At 35.7% G+C, this 19,368-nt stretch overlaps 1 protein-coding gene across 1 annotated transcript in view; it reads right to left on the reverse strand.

Moving 5' to 3' along the window:
- Positions 1-19,368, reverse strand: part of TTC29 (tetratricopeptide repeat domain 29) — a 201,379-nt gene that overhangs the window by 115,210 nt on the left and 66,801 nt on the right. The window contains exons 5-6 of the mRNA XM_065405709.1: positions 14,349-14,561; positions 10,534-10,619 (exon numbers count right to left, since the gene is read on the reverse strand). Of these exons, the coding sequence (XP_065261781.1) occupies positions 10,534-10,619; positions 14,349-14,561 (299 nt within the window). The remainder of the gene's footprint in view (positions 1-10,533; positions 10,620-14,348; positions 14,562-19,368) is intronic.

Consider the following 19,368-nt stretch of genomic DNA (forward strand, 5'->3'; position numbering starts at 1 on the left):
AACAGTGCTGAGACAGAGGTAGTGATAAGAATACAGCCCTTCATCTTGAGAATGCCTGAATATGATGTGTGTCGTAAGGGCCACGCTGACACATAAGCAGATGGAGGTGACTTGTAAAGGAAAAATAAGATTCCTCAAGTACATACAAGACGAAGTCAGACAGAGGCAGAGAAGGAAACAGTGAGAGAGGGGTGGACAAGACTGGGGACTTGGGTAAGTACAAATGCATGAACTGTTCAGAAATGCCTTTGTAGAGCAACACTGTGATCCAGATGTCTGAATTGCTTTTATCACATAGCTGTGTCAACACTAATATACCTGGCTGTCAAATTGCTGTAGCCTCCTAAGACCCTAATATCATAGTGTATGCATGTACATGCTTCAGTGCCCATAACTTCTTACCACTGAGTTTCTATCAATATTCTGCTTAACGCTTACTTCTATCTTTATTTCTATCCATAAAAATGTGTTTATATAATAAAAATCTTCCTAAATAAAAAAAAAACAAACAAAAATACAAAGTTGCGTTGTATAGAGAGGGGAAAAAATTGGAAATAAGCTAGGAAAGCATTTTATAAAATTTAAAATGCAATTTAAAGAATCTAATTTCTCTGTGCAGATATGAAAGTTAAAGGCAAAGTTCTAATTCAATAGGAAACCTTGCATTTTTTGTACATCTTAACCTATATACGAAATATACCGAATGGATTAATAGACTATATTTTTATTGACTGAATAAAACTTGAGTCATTTACATGCAAATAAACAGTTTAAATCAATTCTGCGCATCCATTTCAATGCGAAAAGATAATAATTTTACAATGTTTACTGTGTAATGTTCTACTATGAAAAACAGTAGAATGAAATGGTGGCCATTATTGCTATATGTAGTCGTAAAAAGATTTCAGAAAGAAATATTTTAAATATTAATATTACTAAAATCACTTAAAGCACTAAGAAATGTTAAATCGATTTATTTAGATGTACAATTTACTTCACACTTTGCTAACAATTCTTTTGATCAGCTCTAAAATAATATAAAAGCTGAAAGTAAAACAGCAAAACAAACTGCTGCTAGCAATGCCACAGCAAGCTTTAGGGTTTTATAGTATAAATTGGCATATTGCAATGTTCTAGCTTTTCAAGTTATTCATCTGTCTGTCAAACAATAAATGTTTAAATTCTTTAAGTCTAGACAGTAGACCTTCCCCCTCACTCTTATATAGCTGTTATGATTCCAATCCAGCAAAAACTTTAAGCATGTGCTTAAATACATGAGTAATCCCACTGAAGTCAATGGAATTACTCACAGGCTGAAATTTAAGACCATGTCTAAGTAAATGAATTGCTGAACTGGGGGCCTGATTATAACAATTTAAGAAACTAATCATTATAACAGTTTGTTCATATTCAATTATAATATTCTTTTAAAATGCCTGCTCTTTTCATGTTAGCTATATGTGCTATGGAAAATGTTTGAAATCAAACTAAAAAGCCTCCTCAGAATTTAACGATATTTGCATTTCATTAAGAAATTGAAATTTGCCTTATTTTCATGAAAATCCACCTACTGTTTTGAAGTTTTCACACAAAGTCAATTTCAGTTGACAAGTAAGGTGGATTTGCAACAAAAACGTACACATTCATGGGGTTTGTATGATTTTTGGTGCAAATCCTCCATTTCTCAAAACATGCAAAAAGCTCAGTTTTTGTGGGTATCTAATCACCTGAGAAATGAACTGTAAAATTTTTCACAAAAACATTTCCAGATCTTTCTCAGCCCTGCACACCAGAGTTCTTACATTTCTGCTTTTTAATAAAAAGATTGAGCACTAAATAACTCACTCTTATATAGTTTTGTATTTAATTTTACTTTTTTATCCTATGAGAATGACACAGATTGAAACAGTGTCTGGAAATGGAAGGGTGGTCATTTTTAACTAACTGCACCAGAGAACAGTTTCACCATAAGTGGCAGAAAATGTCCCTTAATGTACCTATTTTGACCCATGGAAGGAAACAATTGAGATTTCAAAAGCCTCAAATGGGACAAAAGGGCTTAATTGTGGCTTTAAACTTCTACAAGCTCTGCGTAAGGGGCATGGTATAAAGGGCACACACAATTTGGCTCCTGACTCCCACCGTGATAATAGGGGATGGGGAAAATGTAATCTGCACCAGCCTTATACTTAGCAATGATTAAACCTTCTGCTGCACTGGCTGACACATAGGGTTTGTCTTCACCACAAATGAAAGGAAAATTCTTAACATGGGTTAGCTAAACTGTGTTAAGTAACTTGGGCTGAAATAGCAGTGAAGATACGGCATGGGAATAAGAGGGCTCCATATACTTTCTCACTCCCTTGCACCTCAGAATAGCTGGTGTTATGATTGTGCCTTCAATGATCAAACACGTCAGGCAGTTTGATATTACAGCTATGTGAACCTTCTGCAAGGAAACTGAAAACCAAGTAAAACTCTGCTAGCTTCATGTTCAAACATGAAAGCTAAACCAGCTACATTTTGTGAAAATTATTTAGATTGCAGAGAATCTTTCACTGATTATCAGGAACAAATTTTTATTATTTATTTCCAGTTTGGTAGCACAAAGGAACCCAGCCATGGCCCTTTACTGTCTTTGCATAGCTATTAATTCTTTGTGTGCATGTTTTGTAGTTTCATAATAAAACTTGACAATCAAAAATCTTGTGTACAATAACTATGTGAAGTCTGGGCAATCATATGCAATGCATAAAGGTTAATGAAACTCTAGGTTTGGAAACTTAAAGCAAAATTGCACAGATGTGACACAAATAACAAAGCCAGCAAGTTTCACACATTATCATCTGATATCAAGAAATACTCAGTCTTTTAGACTTCCTGACACCTGTTCATTGTGCCGATTCCCCTACTGCCTGTGACACAAATTCCCCAACAACAGATACTGATGGTCATGTAAACATGTTTATGCTGAAAGGTTGATTTATTTTAGATTAATCTGTCAGGATAGGTGGCCAAGACTATAGCTCATCATCTTTTTAGTCTGGGGAAGGGGGGAAATGGGGGCTTAAGTGATCAAAACTGAGAACTAAAAGAGACACGAGTCTCCTACTCTTGAGAAGCAACCCTGAGACAAAAAAGTCAGGCTATTAACTGTAAGAAGGGATGTTTATAAATGCTATTATTTTCTGCTGTATCAAGGCTTTCCAAAAGCATGATAATTTTCTGATCTAGTAACATGCTTTCAGTATATTCTATTTTTCTTGTTTCCCATGGCATAATATTTTTATGTTAATTCTAATTTTTTTAACTGCATCACTTTTAAGGGGGTTTCCCCTCAGAGGGCATGTTACCCAAGAGAAATCCAGTCCATTAGTGATGGAGCTATTCTGACACCATTAGCTGAGCAAACAGGAAAGCATTTTAACCACAGACCCCAAAGGAAAACCACTGTTTTGCTCCAAGACAAACAAGGTGGGAGGCAGTATCACTAAGATGCAAATTTGGGTGTCATAGGTGAGCACTGAAGGGAGAAAATGTCATGACATTTTAGAGAAAGGGCACTCTATTCAGTTCCACTCCACACAACCCTCTGTTCCCATCCCTCTTCAGGGATCCCTGTAATGAGAAACTTCTTAGAGATGAAGATGCTTCTCTAAAACAAAGCAATCAACGAAATCCCTCATGGTACTGGTAAATGCCTAGCACCACCAAATCCAAATTAAAAAGTTAGATCTTCTTTCCAGATGAAGATTGGAGGAAGCTGAACAAATTAACTGAATGTTCAGGTTTCATGTGGTGACCCTGGCAACAATCATCTCTTCCCTGAAGTTGTAGGACTGGTTCAAGACTCTCAGCCTGAGAGATTCATAATTACACATTTCACTCAGGGTAATACAGAGAAACTTTTTTGTGGGCAATGATCACTACCAATACAAGTGCCCCCGTTTCCTTTTGCTACGAATCCTCAAATCTTCAGCGAATGCCTGGTAATGGTGGCACACTTCATAAATGTGTAAACCTTAAAAACGTATAAATATTTGGACAACTGTCTCATCAACCCCTGATTTACACAAAGAGTCTCTTCTGACCTATATATACTGTGCTCTCTCAGTTCATATCAATCAGAAGTGCTCCTTCACTCAGATGCAAAGTTCCCCCCCCCCAAAAAAAACAGACAGACACACTCCAGAGGAGGAACACCACTGCTTTCCCTTAAAGAATTACCGATATTTAAAAACAATCAGAATGCAGAGTCTAGATATGATCAGATCTTATCTAATGTTTCTAGGCTATATGGCCTTCTGCATCCATGTGACTCCATTTGCCAAATTTCCTACAATCTTGATTAAGTATCAGTTATAGAACTGGAAGGGACAGACCACTGCTGATAATACTTCAGCAAATTCAAAAATCCTCCATGCAGTGGACAATATCTTATCATTTCCTTTGGGAGTTCCAGTTTGCTAAGCATCTCTATGTGTAGTGATAGGAACGGATACCTCAAACCTAAATTTAGGAAAACATCTAGACAAAACTTGACCTGAAGTTCAGGCTTCTCGTCAATATATTCGAGAATCAAGCAATATATCTGACAGCAAAATGTTTTCTTCCTTGCTGCAAGGGATCAGTGGTACAGACAATAGCAGACAATACTGGGGCTATTTATTATCTTGAATGTCAAGGGAAAGCAGCTCATTCCCGTAAAGGTAAAATCACTTTGAGAATGGTGCATACCTAATCAGGTGTATCTTGTGATCTTGTAGAACTTCCCCCTCGCAGGTAAAAAATCGTGCAGATACCACGGTGATGGGCATGACAAACATGATTAGAAAAATTCATTATATAGCAGTGTACACATTAATTTTAGGGCCACCTGCTTCATATGTACCCATTTATATTCTAATTGACTATGTGAGCTGAAGTGAAATTTTCATTTGATTCTGATATACAGGTTAGTGTATCATACTACTTTAGGAATCCTCTTTGATTACTTTAATGGAATCATTTAAGATGTTAAGAAAACTTAGGGTAATAGAGTTTAAGGTTTGGCCTATAGGGCTTGCCTATATCTCTTTTCTTATTGGTTTCTTTTCTTATGGGTTTGATTATTTGTTTTATTATAATAGGGTATAACAGGTTTATAGGAGTATTTTTGGCTGTAACTCAAGGGGCCTACAGGCCACATCCTGTATGTTGAGCTAAGGCAAAGTTAGCATATATATGCTTGGGACCTTTCACCTAGATAAGTGGCGATGACCTAAAGCATAAGGTCCATATATGGTTGCAACCCTTAACATAGATAGATAAAGGATGCCTTGGAGCAGGGTGATATGAGGGGGCTACCTAAGTTCATACCCTCTTTAAACTTATCAGGTACACCACAAAGAAGTTGGAAATAACCAAAATAACCACATCGGCCAGAAATAACAAATGTGAGAATAAGCTAATGTCATTAATATGTAGGCATATATCATCAATATGTACAAATGTACCAGCCTATGGAGTAAGTGTACCCCAACCTTTCTGTAGGTGAGGAAACTAAGTTTGGACATAGAAGGAGGGCTCAAGTGTCAAGCTCTATATGAGGGGTGACCCACCATGCCAAGTAGGCTTCTTAGTTCTTTGTTTATTATCCTTTTGTTTATTAGTCTATTCGTTCTCAATTGTAAGTTTTAAGTCAGTTAGTTAAGTAAAATTCTAAGTTAGCTTATTTAGTCTTTTATAGCTCTCAGTTCTTTAGTTTCTCCTAAGCTCCTAAGTTCTTGAGTGGGAGGTCACTCAAGAACTGAGGAACCTGGACTGAACTCTTTTGGCATGCCAGAGGCGAGGCTGGTCCTTTGTCTTTTACCACCAGATTATCAAGGAAGGGTTTGAGTAGATTAATCAAAAGTTTATAGTGCATAATATCACATGTACATCTAGAACAACATTGTTGCCTTTGTAACTCTGATTATTTTACCATTTAATTACTATATCATTTATCTCAATAAAAATCTTTAAGGCTACATTTGTCTAAGTGTGAGCATCCTTGTCTTACATTCCGAAAGTCCTTGCAAACTCTGTGTAGCCTGATTCTGGGACAAGAATCTTATCTTCTGATCAGATCAACTGGTGAGTTTATAACCCATATTATCTAAAATAACAATATTAACCTCCTAAAATCAGGAAACAAAGGACAGGGGGAACCATAGATCATCTAATATGAACTCCTGTATAACACAGGCCACCAACACCACTCAGCACCCATACACTAAAACCACCCACTGAAATAAATCCAAAATATTATAACCCACAGGAGACTAGATTATTATGTGCCACAGACATAGAACAAGAAGTACTGAGGTTCACCAGTCCCTAAGGAAATGATTAAATGAGATATACTCAGCTAATCCTGGCACGTGACCTGCACCCACATGGTGCAGAAGAAAGCAAAACAAAAACAAAAATAAACCACCCTAAGTTCACTGCCAATCTGACCTGAGGGAAAATCCTTCATGATGCCACGTATAGTGATCAGTCAGATCCTGAGCATGTCATCAAGAAGCAGCCAGGCAAGTCCCTGAGAGAAAGAATGCTCAGACACCTCAGAGCCCTGGTACACTCTGCCCAATGTCCCTTTTCCAACCATGTCCATCTCTGATGCTTCAGAGGAAGGAGTTTAAGAAACCCTCCCAGAATACACTGGGGCGAAAATTCCTTCCTGCCCCTTGCTGGTGGCCAGCTGAAACCCTGAAGCATCAGCTTTAAGAACATAAGTATTATAAGTTTTAATCATGGGTGTGATATTGTGCCATAAATTATCATGTTTCTTTTTGCAGTGTTGAATGTTGCAGTCCCTATATTATTGCACATTAAAACATACCTTATATGGAATATAGAATTTAATATCCATTTTATAAGTATTTTATTTCTGAGTGGTCCCTATTGTGAATGCTTAGACAAGAAATGTACACAATGTACACTGTGATTTTCAGTTAGGCATGCAACTATAATTGAAAGTCAAATCGGGTGCCTAACTCCTTAAGGCACTTTTGAAAATCCAGCCATAAAATCTACATTAACTTTAAAAAACCATATCAAATATGCAATAAGATACTTTGCCATATACAAGATTTCTAATTATATGAAAATATTTGTAACAAATATTTGGTTAGCAATACAATTTTGAAGAGAAGCATCTATAGCAAGACCTACTGTCAAGTTAGTCTAGACAGCAACCAGCTAACCTTTTCATGGCAAAATCCACAGTAGACTTTTATATTTCAGACATTTATACTTTTTTCCAAGCATGGCAAAAGTAATTAGACACAATTATAAACCGGACCTTGCTTGACACACAAAAATGTTAAATGGAGTTAAGTCTCAAGCTTGCAAAGACTTATGTATTTAACTCTACACACTTGAATAGTCCCACTAAGCTCAGGTCTGGTTTACACTACAGAGTTAGGTTGAGGTAAGGCAGTTTACATTGACCTAACTCTGTTAGTGTCTACACTAAAATATTCTCCCACCTATGTATCTCTCCCACTACACCAACCTAATAACTCCACCTCTGCTGGAGGCATAGCGCTTAGGTCAATGTAGTTGGGTCAACACAGTGTCAGTATAGACACTGCGTTGCTTACATCGACTGTTGCTGCCTTTCAGAAGCCATCTCACAATGTCCTACAGTGACAGTTAAATCGCTGCAAGCACGCCTGATGAGGACACGCACCGCCGACACAAGGAGCGTAGTGCGGACATGCAAAAGCAATTTAATTACTGCAGTGGCTGTACATTGAGGTAACTTAGGTCAACTTAATATTATAGTGTAGACTTGCCCTCAGTCTTTGCAAAACTGAGGTTACACGTATCAAATAAATAATATCATGTTATATACTACATGCTTAGCAATACAAAATTCTATTCACTGAAAATATTCCATTCTCTAGACAAAGAGGCTATATTTTTGATATAACAGATTGTAGCTTCATAATTTCAACCTTTTAATTACTGTGTCAGATAATGAATATTTTGAACATATGCTTCTCACTTTGTTAGAAGAGATAATGAAAAAGAAACAAGTTTATATGCATACTGGTGTGTGTGCATGTTGGGGGAAGGGAGTGACACACTAAATAGCAAAAGGAACCAAATGGCAACAATTTGAGGAAATGGTATCTGTAACAGCTGTTCCTTTTAGATTCCCCTAGAAGAAGACTGCCTGAGGTGGGCCACAGCACAAAAGGATAAAGAAGATGAAAACTCTGATGCAAAGCAGGAAAATAACTGCTGAGACCCCTGAGTCTACACTCAAATAGTCCCAAGCTGAGTGGCAAGACCTCTTTAGCATGCTACAGAAGCTGGTGATGAACTACACATTACCATGAAGCAAACTGGCTCCTAGCAGTATTGTTTGTATGTTATGTGTAATGATAAGCAGTAGTCCTCTGGGAACAGGATGCAATGATTTCATCTCTGTAAGCATCTGAGCTCCCCTTGGATACAGAGACCATTAAATTGAGAACAGAAGGGTGAATTTTAGGCAATGATTTCTAATTGGAGAGTAAAGAAAATTTGTGCTCAATGGCACTGAAACCATTGATATTTTACTGTTGTATATATTGATCACAGTTGAGGATGAAAAGAATGCATGAAATAAAATACTACCTATTTCTTTTCTCATTCTCATGTGGGTTCGTGTTTTTTGTGTGTGTGAAAACTAACCTATTTTTCTAAATGCAAGTCTTCTCAGTTTATGTAAAGAGTTGATCTCACAATTTTATACAACATTCATAAGTTAAACTCTATTTAATATGTTTATTTTAATTAGCACACAAGTGATGAAAATATTAATAAGTGAGGATACTTAAAGTATTTTATGATCCACCCTAGTGAATCCCATTTACATTCTGTACTGTATAGGGAGTGTTTCATATTTAACAAAAAAGGCAAATTTTGTTTTCTACCATCTGTCAGTTGTTTTTATCTGTTGATTAAAAACTATTATAAAACACACTAATATATAAAGCTGAGCATCTTAACTGAAAGAACAAAGATTCCAGCATCCTCCAAAAAAGCAATTATTTGACCCAGGGTCAAAAAGCCACAGGTTAGTAAATGGTCACCTGGTTTCTAACCTTCCTGTTTTAAGAAAAAATAATGCAAGAGATGGTGATGAGAAAACTCTGTCTGACAATATCATAGTCCTCAGATAATCTTGGGCTGCTTTCAAGTATGCTTTTGGCCTTTGAATGGAATGAAGACTATGCTTGTCTTGTTGGTCAAGGAGCTTCTCCTGGTCATGAACAAATCAAGTGTCCATGCCGAATTCTTTATCTCTATTACCGGTCTTTCTGGTCATTGTTCCCATAGCTCTCAGACACCTGTTAATGCAGGAGCAGGAAGGAAAGAAAACTTGGCGTGTTTGTGGTCAAAAACTTGTGGACATGCAGAAAAATTTCAGCACAAGGAATTCTAGTCTAATCTATTATTCCAGAACCTGGAAAAGGCCAAAAAAATCACTCTTTCTCCTTTGCCACTGCAACCACTAAATCTCACTCTGTAAAGTATTCTGGATCAGAAACTGCTCTTTCAATCTGAAATGCCTTCATTCAACTTCACAACCCAGAACCTCTGAGTGTGAGGATTTATCAGCCTATTCACATTGATCATCCGCAGTATCAAGGTAGGCTTCTCTGAACACCAGAAACCACATGTCTATAACAGGACAAATAACATGACACCTTCTTTTCCACAGTTCAGTAAATCTGCATGTAAGAAAATCCAAGAAGCATTGAAGAATCATGAAAAAGATAATAGAAAGTTTCTGGAACATCAAGTTATCAATGCCTCCTTTGAAGAGGGAATCCATCATCAACTATAAGCATACACTAAACAAGCTGATACTGAAGAAATCATTGCTCAACTCAACCAACTTCAACTATTATCCGGTTTCCAGTGTTCAATTTTTGAGCAAGTTAATAAAATAAACTAGTGAAGAGTCCTCTCCACGAAACATGTCTGCTGCTAGAACACTGGATCCCTCCAAACTGAGTTTAAGGCTTGGGCACGCACAGAGATGGCACTGGTTATTTTGATGAATGTCCTTTTGTTTGTCCATGGACAAGGACAAAATACATCCATATTCATACTACTGGATCTCCCCATAACATTGTTACAGTTGATCATCGAATGCTGGCGTATTTCCCTAGAGATATAGCAGTGATTGACAGAAGCATACTCGGTTGTCACTGATCTTTCCTCTAAAACTGATCCAAGAGGCAGAGATGGACTATTGGTCCTGTCCTTCCAGAATTCTCACATGTAGAACTCTTTCCCATCCTATTCACCATCTATTTCCAGCAGATATTTCATACAGGCAATTGTAGTAAAATCATAAAATAAATATTAAACAGTAATAAAAACTTTCCTCACTAAAAATAGCAAATCAAAATCTACCTTTATTTAAGGTCACTTAATAGCAAAGCCAAGGTAATTGCTTGCGGACAAATTATAAACTGCATGTTAAGAAACGTTAAGTAAACTCACTATTATTGCTGTCTGTTCTTCTCCAGCAGAATGATAGGCTAGCCCTAAGCAATAGGCAGCTTCTCCTTCCATCTTCTTATCGCCTCCTAAAGGGGAGGAGTTGGGTTATAATAACTCTTAGTTCTAAACAAATTACACTACTACTGACAGCTCTTGAAAATAACGTACGTCATTTTTTAATAACATATGAAATTTTTCCTTATAGCTTGTCATTTATCACTTTATAACATTGATGTTTTCCATGTTTATCTAGAGCACTTATAGTCAATTAAAAAAAGCCACAAACATAGGAAGTGCAAATGTTTTCATGAGACAGAGCACACAGTTTGTCATGCTATAAGGTTCTCTACTATGAATTGTTTCACAGCACTGCCACCACCTCTCCAAAGACAGTCACAAAACACCTTACATTTAGAGGGTCAGTACAATAGCTCCGTATAGTTATTTAGCTACATACAAAGAGAAACTTGGTGCAGCAGAAAGAAGTCAGGGAGACAGTTACAGCTCCCTGATTCTCAGGATAGGTTTCCACACCGGCATAGGCTAGAGCAGCCTGAAAGCTGCTGTAATCTATACTAGCCGGCAATGGTTCCAGGAAATGCTACACAAATGGTGGACAACTGAAGTACAGCACATTTTGGATGTGCCTCTTCCTTATTCCAGAGACTGGAGGTGGCAAATGAGTTAGGTAAGCTAATTTGGCCCCACCGAGAGCTCCCAACAGCGAATGGAATTCTCAGCTGGCCAAATGGGCTGCTTTCTTGGCTCTTTGCACTGCTCCAGCAAAAGGAAACCTGGCCTGTATATTTAATATTCTAATTTATATAAAATAATTTATTTATATAATTTTTTCAAAATTAACCCATCCAGAGTTTGGGGATATATACAAAAATTGATTAGTAAAGGAAACAAATTGGAATCAATGTCCAAAATATAAAACCTTTTTTCATCACGCAATACTGCCCATTCAACACATAAAAAGCCTAGAAAATGAGCTTTGAAATGAGTCCTGAAGGTCAACAAATTCACAACTCCTGCACCAGTATAAACATCTACACATGAAAAAGGAAGATTATTTACCTCTAACTGATGTTCTCCTAATATATTGTCTTAACAGATCCACACTCATGGAAGTTCGTGTTTAGGCTCCAAGTGTCCTGAAATCTTTGAAAGTCATAATTGCTGAGCCCATAAGGACACCCCCCTACCTAAAGAATTGAACACACTTGGAAAAATTATAAAAGCAGGCAATTCCAAACCCTTCTGTTCTTTTTCCTAAGATTCCAAGTGGGCACGGAAGGAGGATGAGCAAATATGGCTTTATAGACGAAACACACTCAAAACCTTTCTTTTTCCTTCAAGAACTGTCTCTGTAGAGCCTGAATCTTGAGAGACTGTTTATCAGTTTCTGGTCCAGATTCAGCAAAGCACATAACCACAGGCTTAAGTCCAGTGGAATGGATTGAATGCTGAAGAGAGATGGATTTAAGCACTAGCTTAAACTTAATCATGTACTTAAATATTTTGCTGAATAAGGGCCTCTTTGAGGGAGAGAGGGGGCTTTTGAACAGAGATTGAAGGACTGCCCTTCTGAAATGAGCATCTTATCTTGTTTAAATATCTACAGAATAATGGTGAGTAAAGGTGTGAATTGCAGAACTCCCACAAGTTTCAAAGACACATGTCTAGCTCTAAGGCCATCTGGTAGTGAATAATGGATTTTTCAATTTTCTGGCATTCTGAAAAATTGGGGGAAAAAGGTGTTTTGGGTCAACCCATAAAAGAATTTTTTTCAAAAATTTCAGCAAATTGATAAGTTGAAAAAAGTTTGTTTAGCGTTAGAGCATTTTTTAAATTTCTATATTAAACAAAATTAAAGAAAATTTAAAACCAAAAAGTTGGTTTGGTTTTCTTAACTGGAACAATTTGGTGAAGTCAACATAAATTTGTGAAATGGTTAGGAATTGCCAAATCTGCATTTTTTTTTCCAAAAAAAAGTTTTGGTCAAATTTTTTTGACCAGCTCTAAATTGGGGCATCTGCCTGGTGGTCTCAGTGCAGAGTCAGATCCACTTTGATAATCTCTTAACAATTCTCTTGACTATATAAACAGATAATAAGAAGCATGACACAAGTAAGGTTTCGTTTTGTGGTAGAATATATGCCTATTTGCAACAGTTATTGCTTTAAATGGTCTTGGAACTCACACTATTGAGTCACATGCTCCCAGGAGTGGGGTTCTGAAGAAGCAAGTCTCAAAAGAGAACTATTAGCTTCTGTGTTGAAAAAGAAGTAGGACAGATTGCTTAAGGGCCAAATCCAAAGAAAGAAGGAACCACCCAATCAACATTCAGACAAATGCAATCAAAAAAGACACACATTCAAAAGGACTGTTATGGAATGAATGGAAACCTCAGATCCAGGATGTAGTAAATTTTAAAAAAACATTTTGCTTTATCCTCAGAAAATTACAGTGTGGGAGTGCAATATAGATTTGTAAGCTTTTTTAAAGGTATTTTAAAGTATTTAACTTTTTAACAGTATAAAGAAATTTTAACAATATTAGATCTTTAGAAACAATATGACTAAAGAAAACAAACAGAAATAATTCAATATTGTTTTAAATAATGAATAGCACAGTTAATGCTTAATTCTATACATTTTATACTGTTCTGTATATTACACAGAACAAACTTTATTTTATTTCACTCTCACCAATTTTATTTTACAAGACTAAACACATAAGGAGAATTTTTTTTTTTTTTTTTTTTTGGCCACTCTGGCTGAAGCTTGATTCCACTTACTTCTTAGGGACTGACTGATTGATCAATACTTGTATATATTTTCTTAACATTTAGATTAAAATTTCTCTCCTGATAAATTTCAAATTACTAGTGTGTATTAACCATAATTCTTATACAAAAAACTATTAAAGCTGCCACAAAGTTAGCATAACAATGCTAATTGAATAAAGGTGATTATACAATATCTTCCATTCTAATTCTGGGAAACACATAAAATCATTTTTTTCCTTCAGAACATAGAAAACTGTAGATGTTGGAATCTAATGACATCTTCCAACAAATAAGCATTATTAAGATAACCCAAAAAACAGAAAAATAATCTGTACTTTCTTAAAATCAACTGTGATGGTTCACTCTCCCTTTTCTACTCCCTCTCATATATAATAATACCCCATAAATAAGCAGCTGCTTTGTAACTGTTCAGCATCTGACATCATATATTCAAATGGCATCCTCATCTTTCCATCAGCTTTTGGATTCTTACTACAGATAGTCAAAACACTAAGACTGTCATGTTAGCCATCATATACAGCATTTCCTGAACTTTAAGTTTTAAAACTATTTTCAATATTTCAGGTATACTGGAAAGGCTGCAGTAGGAATACAAATGGTTTTCTTTCCATAATTATTTATCAGTCATGTAGAATGAAACAGTAGTGATCTGCCTGATAACATTACTAAGGAAATGAAAAACCAACAGTGGCTAACCTACAAAAATCTCAACTTCTGTAAATGACCTTACTTCTGATTATGGGTTCATTGTTTTACAACACTATAGTCCCAGAAGACTGCATTTTTGGAGATAAAGCTTTCAAGAAACTAATGGATTCCTTGCTGTCAGCAAGAAGACACTTCTGTTTTACAGTGAGATTTGGAAGTGTATTGATGGCATTTGTCTTTGAATTTCGTAGGAAATAATCATTCAAACCCTTGACAATTTTTACCTTACTCCTGGGAAAATCAGAGACGGCACATTAAAGAAAGGAATGTGAAAGTGTTATTTTCCACCCACCTTTTTTTGCCATTTCAAAAGCTTTTATTAGAGTTTTGATGGCCTGTTGGTGTTCTTTATTTTCTAGCATTTTGTCTGCTAGTAATGTGTAAATTCTCCAGAGATGCTCACAGGCCAGTGAGTTGTAAGTATGGCCTGTCTCATCATTCCACATCCGTCCCAGTGTCAATTGATGGAATGTTTCATAATGCTCAGCAGCTTTCATGAACTGACCTGAAAAACACAACTAATTCATAAATATAAGCAGTATATTTAACAAAATATTCCAAAACATTTTGCATATTATCATTTTCTTACAAAAGAAGTTGTTTCTAACTTCACTTCACAAAGGTTCCAAAAATCATCAACCCATAACTTAATAAAAATATTAATACTGGAAAAAATATTCCAGATCTTACAGGTATCAGTAAGTCATCTTTACCTTCAATTCACAGTTTGTTGCCCAAACTACAAGTTACTTACTAGTAAATGTAGTTTTTGAGTAGGTTGCCTGTATAGATCCACAATGTTAGGAAGCAGAAGTCAGAATCTTCTAGAAAGTAGAAACCATACCTTGTGGATATGATATTTTAAAATCAAGTGTGTGTAAAGGACCAGAGTCCAGATCCTAGGCTGAAAGATTCTGAGAAGGTAAGAAAGGAGTAGAAGATAGAACTTTTCAAATGTGCTCTAATATCTTCAGTTACTGAAACACTGATAAGGTAAACACAAGTTTGAAGATAAAGTCTAATCCATTTCAACAATCTGAATGGATTTTCTCCCTTACTGGATTTATATACACATGCAGCCTAGTAGACTTACAATGAATGAATTTAGTCCTCCCAAGATAGTAATTCAAAGCCTCCTTAACTTCTAATTTATGGAGACTAGCTTTCCCTGGGTAAAGAGTGGGCTTTGAAAAATGCTAGGAGACAGGTAGACTGGTTCAGAAGGAGCTTTAAGGTAATTTTAGTAAAGAATTTATAGTTTGGACAAAGTACCATCTTATACCTGTGAATGCTGTGTAACAAGGGTCAGTCATCAAGGATTGCTCCTCATTTAAAATTCTGATTGAAGTTACTGCCATGATAACATTGTTTTCAAAGATAGATGGTAAAGGGGACAATCTTCAAGAAGTTTCAATATGGAATTTCATCAGCTTTGTTAAAGCAATTTAAGTCCCACATAAGCAATAGCTCATACACAGATAGGAAGATATGTACTAGTTCTTTCAAAAACTTAAACTGTTGGATGTATGAAGACTCAAAATCAGAAGATGCTAAATTGATACAGCTTCAAAATTAATCTTGACTGTGATTACAGTCAATCCAGGGAAGTGGACAATCTACTGATAGCCTAATATAGTGACAGATAGAGGAAGACTTCTTAAAGACCCATAACAATATCTATCTTCCATTTCAAAGCATGAGTCTTCCTTGAAGAAACTTTACAACCTCTATCACAATCTGGTGAACTGCTCAGAGACATTCCAAGTCAAAAGTCAACATAATACCACACTCCAAGCTGCTAGGTTCAGAGATTGGAGATTAAGCTGTCCTTGGTTCTGGAATAGATGACTATGAAGATGAATTGGAGGCTCTGACTCAAAGAGCTGGATATAGAGTTTTATGCACTTGGCTAGCCTCTGGCACAACTCACTTCCCTCTTTGTTTTTTCCCCCAAAGTCCATGAACAAATGGCTTGGACTTTTGAAAGGGCTTGAGTCTTTTCAGGTAATAATGCAAAGCTCTTTTGCCATTCAATTTATGCAACCTAATTTCACCAGATGTATTATGGAGGGAAAAGACTGGCAGACATATGGTTTTATTCAGGTGAAACTAAAAAGAAAAAAACAACACCACCTTAAGGAGAAACGATTTCTAGGGACAGGAAGAGGTGACAAGCAAGTCATCCAGGGAGGTGGATGTTGAAAGTGAATCTAATGTACTTGTTCCTCCTCAGACTCTGAGATGTTATCTCTTAGATGGACAGATTCAGGTGAACTTCCAGAATCAGCACACCTTTCTATTGCCTGTTTAGGATGCTTGGAGCTACAGGATATGGTGGTTTAGGATGCATGGAGCTACAGTATATGGTGGTTCTGTTCTCCCATGCAACCTCATATTTGAGGGACAACCTCATATTTGAGGGACTCCCTTGAGAGCATTCCTAACAGAGCGGAAATTGAAGTAATATATTCCATATATCCCATTGGCCTTTGAACTAGCCATAAGGGCCCTGTCCTGACATCTTTGTTGCCAGAACTCAGTGAGCACCAAAATACAGAGGCAGACTGTGCTTTCTGGTATCATTCAGATAGAATTAGGTGAAAATGCATCTAAGTGTGATTCCATTACAGACACAAAAAAAGAAGCCAAGATTGAAAAACACAAGTAACTCAATCTGGTTACAGAAGAACAAGAGTGAAGATGCTAAACAGAAAATAAAAAGAAATATAAGTTTAAAAATAGGCTGGGAATTTCCTAAGCAAAGAAAAAGTGAAAGGTTTTGACTTAACAGGCCTGGGATTTGTCTACTTGAGAATCACAGTTGCAATCAGCAAAAGAGTTCAAGGTGAAGTCCTCTTGGATTAACTGGGAAGTTACTGTTAGTAGTACATTTCATTTTTTGGAATTGACTCCTCACTCCAAAATAACCTGAAATTGCCCATCTTCACCTGCAAGGCCTATCCGTTCTCTGAAGCATTTCAGTATAGACAGTCAAAAGCTTGGGGAGAATAAAATCTTCAGGGTGATGGGGAATCAATTTATTCATTCTGTTTGGCTAGTTGGTTCAGTTTGAGTTTGTGTATTTAGTTGGATTGTCTTCTGTATTTTAATTTTAAGTGTTGTGTTATTTTTGTTTTTTATTATTATTGTTGTTTATTTTATTTGTTGCACAAGTAGCTAGAGCACTTGAAAAGGTGTTTTTGTAATAACTCAAAAAGAAATAAATAGATAAAAATTATGGAAAGTATTAGGAGGAAAGGAAGCTGGTTACACAGCATCTCTGCTTTAAAAGTTAGGATTTCTTTTTATATCAATTCAATGACGGGAAGGCTAGTTTTAAAATGATTTTTACTGTCTGAGAAAAGAAAGGGAGATAGACAAAGGAAGAAGAGGGACAGACAGCAGGAGGGATCCTCAAGAATATTTTGTAGAAGAGAAAGGATATCCCATATATCTATCTAAGATTCCATGAAGAAAAATGATTGCTTCCAGACAATCTATAGCACATATTTTCAAAATGTTACACAGGAAATTATTTCCATTGTTATTTTTAACAAAAGTAGCTGCATGTCTAATTTCCCCAAGCAATGTGCTCAGAAGTTATCCCCATGTGTCTTAAACTTGAATTTTGAGAAATACTGATACTCTCTCTCATTTAATCAAATGAGTCAGAATCACAAATGTAATTCTTATAAAATATATAGCAGTACTACAAAAATGTTATAATTTACTGGGGCCCCAGGACAAGGCATCAAAAAGCTATCAGTAATCAATTCATCTTAATAATTGGAAGGAAGTGGTATAACTACATATTTTTTTACAGTAGGAGACCCATTCTAAACAATTATATTCATACAAAGCATCATTCATCCACTAAATAAATTAAATATTATAAATCATTATTATTTTCATTCTAACTAGATGTATACACACTAAGGTTTGTGTTATAGTTTTTTCAATGGAAGGAAAGTTTACTTTTGAATAAAACTATTTGAAGAGTATGAGTTTACTGAAAGCCCACAAAAAAGAGAATCCATCCATTCATTCAAAGAACAAAACTCAACATGATATAAACTTAAAAGCATGGTAGACAAACATTTTATATTTCTGAATATTATCCAAGTATTCCTTTACAAATCCCCTTCCTACAAAATACTCCAAAAGTTTATATATGTTATATCACAGCAGATATCTTAGACAAATATTAACTATGAAGGATGTATATGATCACTACCATTTTCCTTTTTTTTAAGTAGAAAGATTGACTAGATATTAACACAAATGGGTTTAAATGTGAAGCTGCCATAAAAGCAGGCACATAAATGTAATTCTCCCAACCGCTATTTTGATGCACATTTTTGATTCCATGAATATTTTATGAAATGGCCAGACTAAAGCCATATAACATTCCTGCATTACTGATGCTTGCGCCCGTAAGCTACAAACATTAGAGGCATGATTGAGTGCATTAAAATGAACTCATTCAGCAGTGCATTGATTACTTGAAGGAGAAAAAAAAAAAAGGAAGAGTTACTCCCACTTAAGAAAACAGCACAGAAATCTTAAGTTTTCAATACAGAGATTAAAGATAGCAAATTTTAATAATGTGATATTTAATACATAAATAAAGTATGACTCTGTCTAGAGGTCTGTACATACAGAGATGACATTAATTAGGTGGGATGTTAATTAGGTCCAAAGATTGCTTCTAGTATTGTTCAGGTAATTTAGTATGTCACAATAAGATGCACTGACTGACCTGTTCTAGCTCCATGCCTCAGCAATATTGAAAGTACCTAATTATTTCCTTTTCTCTCAGCTTGTACATTTACCAATGAAAATAATGCAGTATAAACAACTGTATGAAAAAAATGTGGCAGGTCTATAATGCACATTTCTTCAGCAATACTAGTACAAGCCGAAAGCACATTTAGTTCTAAATTGTAAACATTTGTTGGGACGTTAGCAAAATATTCCACTTTAATTTAAAACAACCTGTTTAAAGGAACAATAAAGCTTCATGTATATTATGTTGCGTTTTAATCTAAAACCAGTGGGCATCTTTTGTAATAAATTATTATACTGTACAACGTACACAAAGTCTGCTAGAAGCAATATTTAGTGATAGCAAAAAAAGAAAAATGTTATTGCCACTTTTAAAAGATATTGGCTTCCATTTCAATTTAACTGCTTGAACTATTGATATTATTTTTAGTTTCATATATACAGTTATGATAATTATGGTAGCACTATTCATGCTGAATAGTTACAGATTTGTCACAGTTTCCAATATAAGCCACTATTTACGGAGG

This window comes from Emys orbicularis, chromosome 5 (genome assembly GCF_028017835.1).
Source record: "Emys orbicularis isolate rEmyOrb1 chromosome 5, rEmyOrb1.hap1, whole genome shotgun sequence".
Lineage (NCBI taxonomy): Eukaryota > Metazoa > Chordata > Testudines > Emydidae > Emys > Emys orbicularis.